This window comes from Genypterus blacodes, unplaced genomic scaffold (genome assembly GCF_046128005.1).
Source record: "Genypterus blacodes isolate CSIRO-AG114 ecotype Tasmania unplaced genomic scaffold, CSIRO-AGI_Gbla_v1 ptg000036l_1, whole genome shotgun sequence".
Lineage (NCBI taxonomy): Eukaryota > Metazoa > Chordata > Actinopteri > Ophidiiformes > Ophidiidae > Genypterus > Genypterus blacodes.
This window is the reverse complement of record NW_027466849.1, coordinates 3,305,460-3,321,376: the sequence shown is the minus strand read 5'-3', so window position 1 is coordinate 3,321,376 and position 15,917 is coordinate 3,305,460. Positions and strand designations below refer to the sequence as shown.

Genomic DNA, 15,917 nt, shown 5'->3' with positions numbered 1-15,917 from the left:
CTATCAAATTAGGCCATCTGAGTGGCACTATGGACGTCATTAGTGTTTTCACTGATTGAGGAAGATTGCAGTACGTAGTGATCAGACTGCATCTATGGAGTAAGTAACATCAGCTGGATCTAATGTATATCTCACTGTTGACAACCAGCAGCGATTCTGAATTAGAAGACGTCTGTAAAATATGTACGTTTACAGAAAGGCCATGCTATATGATATACAGCGTTTCTACATCTTGGTTCTGCTTCCATTAGTTGTTGCAGTGTTTTGTAGTCTTCAGCCAACATGAAATATGGTCAACGTTATCTCTAACAAAGAGCCATTACAATCTGGATTTACATCAAGAAAGTCGAGGTGAACTGTTTATTTTTTTGGCGTTCTTCTCAATTATTTATTCACTTAGAAGAAGTCAGTTGCTTTTGTTTTATTTTGTTGTTCACATTTATTTATTAAAAGCTCCAGTGCTCAATTAAAAAGCAGCCTAAGTAGGAGGATTTATATACAAACAGTCAAACGGCAGGCTTGGTTTGTCTGTATGAATGTTTTACTATATCATTATGATTTCATTTAAGGATTTGCCGGATAAGTAAAGTATTGGCTTTTATTCACTCCAAGTTGTTCAGATAGTTTCACAAATCAAAAACAAACGGAGAGCAATCATAACAGTTCATTCATCTGCCAAGGCCAAACGACAAAGTGTAAACAAAAAGTGTTTTGGGCTGATAACAACATTCATGTCATTATAATAGAATTTGATGACTTTGTTTGTCATGTGAAACTGTTGCTTTTCCTGTTGAAAAAAAGTATCTGTATCACACCAAATTGCTCCTAATTATTGTAAATTGTGCGATAAATACGCCCTGATGTTGTTCAGTGAGATTGATAAATGAGGAATCGACAAAAACAAATTGAGTGGCAGGAAAATTAGTAAGTAATCTGACAAAAGGCTTAAAGCTACGTGTCAAAGGTAGAAGCTGTAAACTTCAGTCCAGCTACTGAAGTTTCTGTAATGGCCCAGATTCCCATCTGTGGAATTCAAATGTGTGGAAATGATAATGCTAACTGCTGCCTAATAGCTCAGCATTCGTATGATCTGCGGCTGTAAAGTAAGAAGGGGAAGGCCGGTTATATTTACACGGCGACAGACTGCGCAATTTCATTCCGTCCGCCGTGCATAAGAGCTCGCACCACTGCGAGGAACATTCAACATCTAAACTGAATGCAGTATTTTAGTAAAATGTAATGCATTTGTCTCCCATCATGTTTAAATCTTGCTTACAACCCAAAGCAAAAAATACTTTATTGAAAGTTAATGAATACTTCTCTCACCGGGTCTGGTTTGCTCGGCTGTGGGCGTGAAAAATGAAGCGGACGTTTACCAACAGAGCTGCGAATGAGTAATGATAAGTACAATATGCAGCCAGATAATATACTGCAGATAGTATGTAAATTATTAATGACTGCAGTTAGGACACCCGACTGGAGGTGCTCATTAGCTTCCACTGCAGGCGGAAATGTTTGGCGTTGGAGTTTACAGCGTTGTTGTTCTTCTTACAGTCGTGCAGTGTTCCTGCTGATAAATACACCATCTGATTTACCGTCCTCGCTTTCGTCGTCCATCGCCTGGTTAGTGGACGAATGGGTATACAAAAGTTTCCTCAGGGATTAGATACATTCAGAGTGTAGCAAAGCAGCTGTGGACTTTAAAAGACCTGAAGATTATACAGTATCAGTGTGCTGTGAAAACGATGATGATGGTGTTGATGATGGCCTTTACAGCGAAGAATACATTTGAGTTGAGTCGTCTTCCCAATATGTCTCTGTCTCTCAATGATGACATTTCACTGGTTAAACCAACAGACTTGACATTACTGACAAAAGTTAACTGTTGTTTTCATTGCTCCACCATCAGGTCGATTGACATTTCTTGTTTGTTTGTTTATTTAAACATGTAGTGCACATTTCCTCCATGTTTGTAAAGTACAGTGATTCATTCTTTATGAGATGCAGCAATTTTTCAAGCCACGCCCACTCACATTTGGCAGCCAACTTGCAAAAAAGTAAATTGTTAAAGGATATAAAAAAAACAAAGATAACACTCTATGTGAAAATGTTTGTTACAATTGATCAAAATTGTTTAAGGAGATTACCGAAACGTTGGTAAATAAAAAATTCAAAATGATGGGAAATCTGGTGAAGTGTGGGCTGTTTGTGTGGATGCAATTAATGTCAAAGGCCAAAAGCTAAAGTAGTTATTACAGCGCCACCATCAGGCCGACCAACACCAAACAGTTACAGCTTCTTCCCAGGATTGTTGAAATATGAGATATTCTGCTAACAAACAAACAAGCAAACAAACACCCACATTACCTCTTAGGTGGAAGTCCAAAGTTGCTGAATAGATGAAACACTTAAACATACTAAACATATACATACACTACTAATACATAATGCATACACAACAATAAACAAACACTACGCCTGGTGCTTGTGGTATTAGATGTAGCCTTAGACATAGCCCTTCACCCTGTCAGATAATGTATTCCTACACACAGTACGTGCGTGTTCAGGAACACACATGCCTACTCTGGCACCTGTCTTGTGTGTAAGATTTGTATTGACAATGTTGTTTGTGTTTTCCTTTAATACGCCCTAATGCTTACTCTTGCTGCACTGTTATACCTCTGGTGAACGTGCTCTGACACACAAGTCAGGCGGTTAGGTGATACACTGTGTCACATCGGCTCCACGCGCAGGAATAAATCAAGTACGGCACAATCGACATGCGCCAAGCTGGAATGGAACATTCAAGAACAAAGCCATCGGCAAGCGTGCAACACTCAGCGTGACAAACACGACATCAGTGATTGCGCGCATGTCGTAAAACCACTCGGCACAAACATAGAAACAACGATTCCAAGCCGTCGTGAGAGCCAAACGCTCAATGCGACAATGCAATATAGGACCACTTGATTTTTAAGTAACAGCAATTTAGATCACAGACTGTAGATCAGGGGTGGGGAACCTTTTTCCTATCGTGGGCCATTTTGAGTTTGCCATCAGCCCTCAGCTTCAAAATCTGTGCTGTGATTGAACACAAAACTGTTGTTGAGGGGGTGCACCCTTCGAAATTTGCACTGCGATCTGCCGGTCTGAAGGGGGGGATTATGATCACAGTGTAATTATTTATTTGCCGTCATCATGGAGCCAGAATTGTCTCGCGGGCCAGACCAAACGGCCGGAGGTTCCCGAACCCTGCTGTAGATGGTCAACAGGCAACAACAACAGTTCTCCTGAGTAAATATAAGTATCATTATTAAACTTTTATTTCCTGTAACCCTCTGACAGGGACACACAATGCTTATGTCTGTACAGCATTTACCCGTGTCTAATGGCCACTTTATACAGTAAATATGACGCGGTTGTGTTGTATTTCTCCACTTTATGAGTCAACAAAGTTGACAGTCCACAGTTAGAACAGGCAGGGTTGCAGGGTTTGACAAGTTTTTGCAATGTATTTGGTCTAAAAATGCGGACTCTGGAACGTCTACAGGCATCTACAGTTTATGTACAGTTTACGTTCTGTTAAAAGTCGTGTAGCAGATGTGGAGCCGAATGTTGACTTGAAACAAATCCAAAAATGCACACGGGTGCATCAGTCCATGCTGCGTTAATCACGTTGTAATCCTCTGTTTCACTTCTTTGGTTCATTTCTTCCATATGGTTAATGTAAGTGTCAGCATGCAATACCACTGTACACGATGGGGTGTCAGTAAAGAGCACAGAAGCCGAGAATGTACACAATGTGTGCTCACTGATGGTTGATATGGGGTTGTTGTATGAGTGTGTGTGTGTGCTTGTGATAGAAAAAGAGGCTGTGACTGACTTTTTCCCAATTTGTAGGAGTTACTTGTCAAAGTGAAAGCGTTTAAGCAAGACAATTTTGAAAAATGCGATTGCCAATTCATCATAACTTAAATCATTTTCCAAATGAATACACATATGGTTAAAAACTAAGCTTAACAGTTAACATTTGGAAAAAATCATTATTTCTTTGTTTACAGTTCTTGAAAAAAAAAAATTAACTGTAGTCAGTGGATTACAGGAGTGGCAGTTTGTTTAAATGTAGACGTATTTCATTCTCCTCCTTGACTGAATGATTTCAATGAACACAGCAAACATGAATCATGTTCTAGTTTAATCCCATAATCACTTCAATCACGATAGCAAACTTTGAAAAAAAACAACAACTGCAGCACAACCAGCGAGCCATTTATTCTTGCTTTCCATAGAGATGCGAGTCTCCTGCAGGATCAAAGCTCCTCCACGAAAATGATGACGTACCTGAATGAAATCAGCCCGAGATTGCAATTCCCCCCCCCCCCTCCGCCCCCCCTCCCAAGCCCCACCCTCCCCCATGCCAAAGCAACTGAGCTGATTGGCGATCACAGGACGACTCGCTGATAAATAAACAAAGGGGACAAATCTGTACTTTCGCAAATTAAATATTGACTGATGTGTCACGTGTGTTTGAGATTGGACTCTGGGCACACAAACGCACACACTACAATTCATTTGGTACTAATTGTCGATAGATGAGTGGTTATTCATCAATGTAAAGCAGCGGGGCAGCCGCTGTTCAGCCAGAATGCAGCAAAACCTATTTTCTGGTATGCAGCAATGTATAGCGCGGGGCGAGCCATCACTAAGTCTTACTATCCAACTTGTGATCCCGTGTGCGACTGTGGCCAATTCTAGACAGACATGACCATACATAACACAACTCTGGCAGTAGGGTGTTGATAATGCAGCAATTTATCAATGGTGTTGTTAGACATGACTATGCTTGAGCTAGGCCTCTGTGACACTGTTGCCATGGTACTAAGCCTCACAGCATACACAGTAAAGCCACACCAGCACATTTTACCCAACCCCTTTTTGATTCCCTATATTGATCCCCTTGCCCCAAATGTGAACTGATTTCTCAGACTTTGAGGGATGCGACATCTTATCCTTTAATTTTGAAGCCATCCGCAGCAGTATGTCTTTTGATCGTTAGGGACTAACCATCATAATCACTGACTCATTGTTAAGATCATTAGGCTAAAGAGAATACTCTTAAAATGTATTGACGTTGCTACGCGTCGTGATTTTCTCAATTAGTTTTTAGTCCTTATTCACAATGATAAAGGAATGGGTGTTGCAGTCTACAGTATCAACAATTTTCGACCACATTTGTTTACACAATTAAGCAATCAAATTACTTAACGCGTGAAATTAATCATGTAAATAATAATGGAAAAATAATGGAATAATGGAAAATAATGGAAAAATAATGGGAATAATGGAAATAATGGAATCGTTCGGATCGAGGTCACTGAATAATGGAAAACGTCTGTAGCTCATGTTGATGTTATGCATGTTATGCCACCATTTCAGTATCATTGCGAATTATGAAGTATGTAGGTACATTTTTATTTCAAATACTGAGATTGTGGCTACTAAAATAATTAGATTTTTACTCTGCAGAAGGGTAACACAGTCCATTAACACTGTCGGGGGCGGCAGTAGCTCAGTCCATAGGGATTCAGCTTGGGTACCGGAGGGTCGCCGGTTCGAGTCCCGTATGGACCAAGTAAGTGAACTGGTAGCTAGTGAGTTGCCAGTTTGCCAGAGCACTGCCGAGGTGCCCCTGAGCAAGGCACCGAACCCCCAACTGCTCCACGGGCGCCGAAGAATGGCTGCCCTGCACCCCCTCTGTAGTGCATGTGTTTGTGTGTGTGATATGTAGGGGGTGCAAGACAAATTTCAATTGTGTGTGTGATTGCTGTGAATTGCATGCAAAATGACTAAGACTAGAATAAAGTATCTAATATGTATATGCTGTATGTATTTATTCTACTGCAAAAGAAGTAGCATCATGTAAATCTACCCAAGTTTATCAAATAAAAACACCCAAAAGTTAGTGTGAGGATAAATATAATGTGTTTGATTCTTGTATCATAATCGTACACAACCTGCTTGAAATGTTTACGTTGTGCTCCTCTCCCGTGGGCTTCGTAGCAATAAAGGCCTAAATGAGATGAAGAAAAAACTTTCTTGAAAGTATGCACATTTGTGTGTATGTGTGTGTTTGTTTTTGTGTGCCCAGTGCGGCGCAAGATGAATTGGAGAATTGAGAGTTTGATGGCGAAATGTACTTGTTAGCGGAAAATATGCTTATCCAAATCCCTGGTGACGCCTTCAGTTTTAGCAAGGCAATCAATTCCAGGCCGTGCCAGCCTTTGCTTCATAGATTCCCAATGTGTGATGCAGGAACAGAAATGTTGCAAAATGACAGTGCACTCAAAGACTGCTTTGCAAATAAGAGTGGCTGCTTGGTGTGTATTAAAGAACAAAAGATTTGAGTCAGTGGGAGCATTGGTTTCGTGTCGCATAAGGTGAAGTGTTATACCGTGTGAGTTCATTTACTCCAACATAAATACATGTCATACATTCAGAGGTTTGGGTTTCACTGGGCCCTTATATTAACTCTCTGTGCTCTCGTCTTCTGTAGTGTCAGCCACCGACTGCGACTCTGAAGACAATGCAGAGTTGACCTATAACACCCTGAGCACAGACTTCACCATCTCGCCGCATGGGACCATCTTCCCTGCCGGCCCGTTGGACTACGAGAGGACCAACCACCTGTACGAGTTTGTGGTGATGGCCGTGGACAAGGGCGAAGTCCCTCGCACCGGCACCACCACGGTACGGATCCGCATGGCCAATGTCAACGATGAGGCACCCGAGTTCTCCCAGCACATGTAAGTATGAGTCAGACATGTGTTGTTGTTGTTGAAATGTCCCACAGTATTGGAGACACTGTTGAAAATCCCAAAATGATATTTCGAGAATTTGGTTGCAATATCTCTCGAGAATAATGTCGGAACGAAACATTTCCAAAAAATGTTACAGGAATATAAAAGAAAGAGAAAGAGTAAGAATTATCGTGTTTTGAGAATAATGGTATAATGCCACATAAAGGAACTATGGAAGAAATTATTTTTCTTTCAATAATAAGGTTCAGTTATTATCCCAAAAATACCCCTTTGATTCACAAATGAAAATAACAATTTTGTTCAGGTATATATTTCCAATTTCTAATCATCACTGAATCAACGATGAGTTCAATGACCTGCGCTTTTGTAATTTAGTTTTATGTGTTTTGGCTCCACATGTTGATAAACATTACAGTTTTACTTTATGTGCAGGTGAAACGATCTGGTTTGTGGTACATTTGATATTCAGATTGTGTATTGTGCTGTGGGAATATATATATACAGGATAACAGCACAGCAGCAGTTTAACATGCACTCGCTGGCTGAACCAGCTGTGCTGCTGTGCTAAGTAATTGACGTCACTTTACATTAAGCTTGAGGAGCAAGGATGTGATGCCCGGGCGAGGCCGAGCTGATGGAAAGAGGATGACTCAACCGTTTTGTGTACATGCAAGCAGTTTCTGAGCTTCAAAGCTGCTTGGATTTCCCGAAGCGACACGATGGGAATAAAGCATCAATCCACTCAGCTCATTTTGTTTTTAGGGGGACATTCCAATATTTGTTGGTCGGTTTTCCCCTTAAGTATTTTCTGCACAATATTGCATTTCTACATGTTCTCTATTCATCTCTACCTTTGATGAAATGGACTCATACCCTGAGAGGGGGAGTGAGAGAGAGAGAGAGAGAGAGAGAGAGAGAGAGAGAGAGAGAGAGAGAGAGAGAAAGAGAGAGAGAGAGAGAGAAGAGAGAGAGAGACACTGACAGACTGACTGTCCTGTCTGGTCAGGTCAGTTCTTCACAGCTGCCTCCAGCTCCAGTATGGCAGCTGCTGTTACACAATTCCAGCTCTTTCCCCCCCTCAGCATAGATGTGGTGCCTGCATGTTTTAATTGGTTGATTTTCTGGCAGAAAGCCGGGCAGATTGGTGAGGAAGGGTCAATCAGCCATGCCGACCAACCAGCACTCTCAGGAGGCCCTGAGCCTGCACGCGCACAAATGTCTGTGTGTGTGTGAGTGTGTGTTTATTCTGTAATTGAGAGAGTCCCAGTGAGGAGGGTGTTGGTGTGAACAGACTCATGTACTGTAGTTGAAAGATGCACTGGTGTGTCCAGCATGCATGTGTGTATGTTATTTACCTCTGGATGTGTGTGACTGTGTTAGAGTTGGGTGATATTGATTTACCGTCAGTGACAGTAGAATAATCAGTCAGTTTTCTTGTGTAGACCTCAAACCCATTGGAGCCTTTATGAGGCTGCCACAACAAACGGCACCAGGCAAACTGCAATGTATCACTTAGACACATACACACACACGCACGTGCACCCACACAGTATTGCATGCACAAATAAACATGAACGCATACACACATACTTTTAAATGTACACACACACACACACACACACACGCAACACAAGGGTGGAAATGAGCGAAAACATCTGTTATGGCTTGGAGGAAACAGATGCAGAAGGGATGGTTCTGAAAGCTAAAATTTATGGAGGTATAATTCATTATTAATTTTGCTGCTTGTGTGTTTGTGTGTGTGTGTTTGTGTGTGTGTGTGTGTGTGTATGTGCATGAAACTGCATGTGTACGTGTGTCTGAGTATACTCAGAAGAGGAGAAAAGACGGAGGGAGAGAGAGGGAGAGAGATCATTAAATATATCAGTATCTAGCAACAAAATCTGTCCTATTTGTATCGATCCTAGGAGTTGGAAGCATGTGATAATGAGTATCTGTGTGTGTGTGTGTGTGTGTGTGTGTGTGTGTGTGTATGTGTGTGTGTGTGTGTGTGTGTGTGTGTGTCGGCTCTGTGATAGCTGCTGCTAGTCATGCTGCTATACACACACGTATTTTTATTTTTTCATTTTGTTGCTGCTTTAGTATACAAAATGTGTTTTTCTGTGTAGTTTCGAAGGTAGAAGTATTGTTGCTCTAAAGTGCCAAAGACAACAATATTAAGAAAACACAACACATCGAGAAAAAAACATAGTATAGAAAACAAATTACAAAAGCACAACATTAAGAAAACACGACACAATAAGAATGTGAAAAAACAACACTTCATGTGTTTGTTTTTGTTAATGTGTTGTGTTTTCTTAATGTTGTTGCATTTTCTTAATGTTGTGTTGTTAAGCACTTCAGGGCCACCCTATAGAAGGATGTGAGAAATCATGAAAACATCAAACAAACAAACTGTCCCTGAGTCATTGGTAAGTGCTTGTGTTTTTTGTATTTTTTGTATGATCTTGTCATTGACTCTCAGACTCCCAGGTCTCCCTCTTCGCCCCCCTGATGATGGACTGAATGCTCCCCTCTCATGTATTTACTGTCACTGAGCCATCAGCGCTGTTAGCCAACACCTGCCTGTTGCTATGGAAACCGCTCTGGCTTGCCTTCTGGGGATTAATGTGTGTGTGCCTGTGTGTGTGTGTGTGTGTGTGTGCGCGCATAATGATCTGAGACAACGGCACAATTTCTCATTTTATTTTCCTCATTACACATGTGAAGTTGCATTTAGTTTAAAGCCAAGTTGATAATTATTGTAATGTTAATGCTGCATTTAAGCTTAAACGATGTTTAAATGGTCTCCCATGCTAATAGAGCACACTGAATTAAGATTTAATTGTTAAAGCCATACGTTATTGCATGTATTGACATATGCGTTGATAGCATGGACAAATGCATATTTTCATTTGTTAATTCGTTTATTTTTGAGAAAGAGGACAGTACTTAGAAGTTAAAGTCATCTTATTCCTTATCGTACCATAATGATGAAGAAAGTGCCTGCGTGTCTTCATCTATTTGCAGTTCCTATTCATGTCTCGCCTCACCTGTTGTCAGAGACCAATTTGTTGATTCTCAATTCCTTTTTCGTTCTCCATCTCTAAATTTATAAAATATGATCTAATGCTGGTATTTAGTTAAAATGACGATCCCACAATTGTCCTCACTGATGGTGGAGGCGCGTTGATGATTCGACCCCTTTGGTGTATGGCAACAATCTGGACTACTGGCATAGCAATTATCCTATGTAGAAGTGCAAGTTGAAAATAAGGACTGAAGATGTGATGTCGCTTTAAAAATGAGACTGCAGGAGGAAGACCACAAGGAAAAAAAGGAAGACAGCAAATTAGCAGTAGACTACATATCAGGCAGGGCTGAATTTTATATCCTGAAGGACACATTGCAATTAGTTTTCTGCTATATTTATATTTAGCATGTTGCCATTACTGATTTTTTTCTACCTATTTCCACACAGAATCGGTACAGCACATCAATTTAGCACAAGTCCCTGCTGTTTACTACTACCGCACTGCATTATTGGATTTAATGTGCACCGTAATTGTGTACGTCCCCGGATAAATATAAATATATTTTTTGTGAAATATATAAATCACACAGAGACTCTCACTGAAAGTACAAGTACAGAAACCCTAAAGTAAACATTTAGTCAAGACAACCTGTGCCTGTGGTTGTATTAGTCAGAGTTTGTGTGTGTCATTCTGTGATCTACAGCCCTCCACTACGATCCTCTCAAGGTTGGAAACTTTCGAACTACAATCTAGCACAGCACCAGCCTTTTTTATTGTCCATGATTTTATCATAACTATTAACTTTCACGTGCAACTGCCAAAAATTGTGCACCATGTTAGAAAGCAACACAGTGAGCAGCACTATGACAGCTGACAGTACTGATGTCCGCCAATGCAGAGCCACACAAACACAAATCCCTCAAAGTGATGCAGATCGAGTCGACCGAAATTTCAAACGACACAGCGGAGCCCCTTTCCCTGACGACGCCTTATCTGAATAAACTAAATTAACTTGATAATTGAATTTTGTAATTAATTTTCACCTCTGACACCAGGCACCAGCCTAAGGGACGTATTTATTTTTCTCACCCTATCAACTGAATCAAAACAAACTCAAACAAAAGGGGTAAAAGTAATTAATGTTTGCTGGTGTATGTCTGAGGCACTTTTCATGCAACAGCAGCGCTGATCAGAACAAATTTAGAGCTAAAAGGCTCCTGGTGGTTTTGTGACTACTTTTCTTGTCCTCCAATCCGTCCAGCTCTCCGTCCTCACTAAGACGATCATACTCTCAGTCTCTCATGCCTGCTATAGGCTGAATTTAGCTCAGGTTAGATTAAATTCTAAACGCCTCGCCTGAACTTTGCAATATTCACGGCAATGAACCATTTGTCACTGTCAGAACCAACAAAATTGATTCTTCCTCTTTCTACTTTCTTCACTCTCTTTTTGAGGTCACACACACTATGTAACGTATGTAAGCGAGATGGAGCAATTACTTTAGAGGCTGGGAATTTTCTGCACAGCACAACTTTGATGTGCTGATCATACCAATACTATAATGACTTGTGTATCGATCAGCAGGGAGGTGTGTAGTTGAAATTGCTCCAAATTATACACTAATATTCCACACTAGGGCCAATGAGGGGCAGATTGGCGATATTCTCCTGTGGAAACGGATGGTTATGGCAGAATCCTAACAGTACATTATTCAAAGGCCTCTTTGCTAAGAGAGGATGAACATTTGTCACTTTGACTGTTTGAGCTTCATTTTGCATTTGCCCATATGTGTTGCTGTGTGTGCGTGCGTGTGTTCTTCCTTGCTTGTATGTGAATACAAATTCAAGCCTGAGGGGTGGAAGTCGGCTGTAAACCGTTATTCTTGTTCCTTGTTTGCCTGCATTTGTAATCATTTCTATTTGCTGGAACTGAGAAATTCTAAGCAATGAAATCCACAAAATGATGAAATCCAAAAACAATAATGAGATGAGGCCAAAGGAAAGTTCTTGACTGAAATTCAAAGTTGAGCACAGATTCAAAGACCAAGAAGGGTGATTTCATAGTTGAGCGTAGTGGGTTGCGAGGTCTGTGTGTGTGTGTGTGTGTGTGTGTGTGTGTGTGTGTGTGTGTGTGTGTGTGTGTGTCTTACATGGAGTCGGTACTGGCTGTGGTTCATTGAATGATATAGAAATAGCAAAGAAGGCAGATCAGTAATGATCCCATCATATCAAAAGAAGCACCTCCACCTGTTAATGTCCACACACGTCGAATTGTGACATGGTTGTATCTCCGGTGAGAGTCAATCAGCCATATAGGACAGACACCTGCTCCTACTTTAAATCAATGTATGAGTTCTGAGTCTAGGGTGTCGGGGTGTCACAGGAGAAAGACTGAAGTTGTGAGGTTGTCGGTGATTGGAGGTGGCAACAGATGAGAGATCAGCACAGGGATGCAGAAATGGTATCAGCTTTCGTCTTCGCTGACAGATACATGATGAGAAAAAGCGAGAACCCTACATCTACATTCTTGTATGAGATATGGTCATTTCCAGAACTGTGTCTTCAAAAGTTTTGAGGCTATTTCGAATTCTGCACTGCAGGGGTTCTCAATGGTGATCCTCCCAACCCAGAGCTCTGCTAGTTTTTGTCCATCATCTATCCAGCTCCAAACAGGCTTTATTAGGGCCAATATCCACCCTTACATTGGGTGCAATGTTGATCCAATATGCATCCTGTTGCAAACTGCTTCCTATTCTTCTGTTCCTGTTTCACTGTGTATATACATATATTGTGACACCGTGAAAGGCTGTTCCTCCTAGGTGTCCGTCTCAGGCAGTGCTCTGGTGTCCAAACATACACTTCACAGAGGATTTTGGCAGTAACAAGGTTTTAACTGGCTTAACGAAAGGTGTCCTTGTACACAAGGTGAGATCTGTCCATAAACAAAGTAAAATAAGTAGCAGGCATTCATATCACCACTGAGGACCGTCCCCAGTTCTTGCCTCCTTTCCCTCCAGCCAGTAGCGGGTCTTGGTCCTCAGTCCTTGGTGCCTTCTTCCTGACTTCTCTCTCTCGGGGATCGCTCCAACTTCTCTCCGGGATTACCAATCAGCCATCGTTTGTGCTCTCCTGATTACCCTCTGATGCGCCCCAGGTGTGGTGTGCTGTCCTGCCGATTACTCTGATGCGCCACAGGTGTGGCGCGCTGTGCAGCCTTCCTGTAGCTCTCCTGAGCCACCAACAGAGGCGAACATCTCCATCCTCCGAGGATCAGCCCCTCATGACGTCACAATATGTTTATTACAATACAAGAGTTCACTTTCTGTATCTTTCTACAGTTGTCACCTATATCCGTTTACTTTGTACTGTTGATTTAGGATCGTCAATCATATACCTAGTTCCTGTGATTGATAGAGATTGGTGTCTGTTTGCTTCATAACATTTGTAGCAACACCGCAGAGCAAAACACTCTATTCTTGGTGGATGGAACAAACTACAATGATATTTTGTCAGTCATTAGGTAACATGCTAACCCGACTGAACATTTTCAGCAATTCATAATGAAAGCAAACATTACAGATGTCTGAACAATGGTGCCTTTGCAAGATTTACATTTTTTACGTGAAAGGAACTGCAAGTTTTTTTGATAGCCCTGTTCGATGATAAAAGCAGCTGGAGCAAGTCCCATTCAGGCAAACAAAGCTTTCCACCAGGAGGAACTATACTTCACCAAGTGAAAGCAACAGGAGATAGTAAAATATTCCTGATCCAACATTTCCAACACATCCAACTATTGAACTAAGTGACAATGACAGAAAACGAGCACAGCCATTCAGAATCATTACCATTCATGTGGCGCACCCAGTATTCTCACTGCGCTGGTGTTCTGTTCTAAACGTCCCAATTGTGTACCAGTACTGGGTTGAAAACCTTGCTTGTGGCAAAATCTTGTCTGAGTAGCGAGAGCTTTTATATCTTTGCAGTATGAACATCCTTGACTCACAATGAGAAATGTCAAACCTCTGACTGAACTCCAAAGATATTGAACTGACACTGAACAAGTGTCTTTGGATGTGACTCATTCCGTTTGTTCACACAAGTGTTTCACCTTTGCATTCGGGAGAAACACATTGTTATCCTGCAGAGAAAGTCGAGGTTATGTGTTGATTTTGTGCATTTCTGTGTTGTTTTGTGGGTTTATTTGACAGCTATCGGACGTTCGTGTCAGAAGACGCAGGACCGAACACACTTGTCGCCACGGTGCTAGCAAAGGACCCAGATGGGGATGGCATCACGTATAAGATTGCCACTGGAAACAACGAAGGGAACTTTGTCATTGACAGCCAGAAAGGTTAGTCTGTTGCCTCATTCATGCTCATATATTTGTACTTTTCCTCTTCCATCCTCTCTCACATTATGGAATGCCAGACAGAAATGGGATGTAGACTCATGCAATAACATTTTACTTATCAATTATTTGGTAGCTGATTAATTTTTGCCTATGACAAACAGACAAACAGCCTTGTCAAACACACTGTTGAGGATTCTGTATGATCCACAAATCTGTATAATGTTTGATTTGGAACGAGAGTGTCCGGGCTTCCTTAAATTGCAAGAAACTCCAAGGAGAGTGCAAAATCAAGACGGGGTCACACATTTACATTACATTACGATCATTTTTATCCAAAGCGACTTACATTACAGTTACCGCCCTTCGCAGAGGGGGGAGCAATTGAGGGTTCGGTGCCTTGCTCAGGGGCACCTCGGCAGGGGCTCGAACCGGCAACCCTCCGGTTCCCAGGCGGAAGCTCTACCCACTGAGCTACTGCCTCCCTGCCCACCCCTGAGACATGGGCCTAATCCGCTGCATGTTTCTGCGGCATCAGAGGTTTTAATCTGCCACACCTCAAATTTGTCTCTGAAGCCAGTTAAGTGAAGCTGGACGCCACATCAAACGGGAAGCGGAGTTAATTATGCAGCGTGTGGGTAGCCTGGGTGGGGGGGAGCGTGCAGCGGCACGGTAATGTTTATGAGGCAGTTTGACCGTTTCATAAACTGCAACCCCGCCTGCAACTGCATATTATGTCGCGGGGAAGACACAGTGACTTTTGCAAATTCAATTACTGGAAACTTCAAGGTACAATTTCCTCTGTTTACCTGCAATGACATTCAGTGTCAGCTGATAGCAGCAGATGTCTCGCTGAGTGAGGAGATGACTTCTGGCTTCCCTAACGAGATTCCGGTAATAGTGATGTCGGTAGAACGTCGGACTTTCACTGTTTGTTTTCGCAGACAGATGATGTTTGCATTAAAGTTTAAACACAAAATTAACTTCCTGTCTGGAGGGCGGGCGTCCTTGCTTTTCAACTGCCAATGTGGTTTTTGTCATTGCGTGATATGTATCCTGTCTGTCTGCAATTAAGCAACCGCCCTTATCTGTACCACCCTGTCTGTCTTAATAACTTAATCAGTTCTTTAATCCATTGGATCGTTGTTATCAGGGTTCAATGATGTTATAAATCATTGTGTTGTCAGATAAGATCAAGCTCGGGCCAGATTTCAGGGGCCAAAAAAAGCCCAGATACATTTACATGACCATGATAATTTATCACGTATGCTTTTTCACCGGGTGTCTGCAGTTAATATTATATAAATGGAGATTATGCAAAACAATGGTAAAAAAGTGATGCAGACTTAACAGACTTAGTGGACACCCACTTAATTACATTTAAATGACAGCAAACACACAACCAGGCACGTAGCAGGTCACCGTGCTGTTGGCAGCATACGTCTTTCCGACTTGTTCCTTTACTTTGTGCTCTCAGTGGCTGCAATTGTCAGCCGCAAGATTGTTTCAGATGTGGCACGGAGAGATCCTGCTCGCCCTCCCCAAGCCTCTCATTGCCTCTACGCAATGTCTGAACGCCTTTATTGTCTTCTTCCTCCCTTCTGTTGCCAGCCCCTCCACTCGTCCTCAGTGTCCAACGATCATTCAGGCGATTGTTTTCCTCCCTTCCAGCATGTGCGTCCCCAGCCGGCTTCCCCTGCCATGTTAATTTCCCTGTAAC

At 41.9% G+C, this 15,917-nt stretch overlaps 1 protein-coding gene across 1 annotated transcript in view; it reads left to right on the top strand.

Annotated features, from left to right (window-relative positions):
• The window catches only part of LOC142996137 (neural-cadherin), a 189,234-nt gene that overhangs the window by 61,782 nt on the left and 111,535 nt on the right, over positions 1–15,917 (top strand). Inside the window, exons 6-7 of the mRNA XM_076147040.1 lie at positions 6,554–6,803; positions 14,058–14,200. Coding sequence (XP_076003155.1) covers positions 6,554–6,803; positions 14,058–14,200 — 393 coding nt within the window. The remainder of the gene's footprint in view (positions 1–6,553; positions 6,804–14,057; positions 14,201–15,917) is intronic.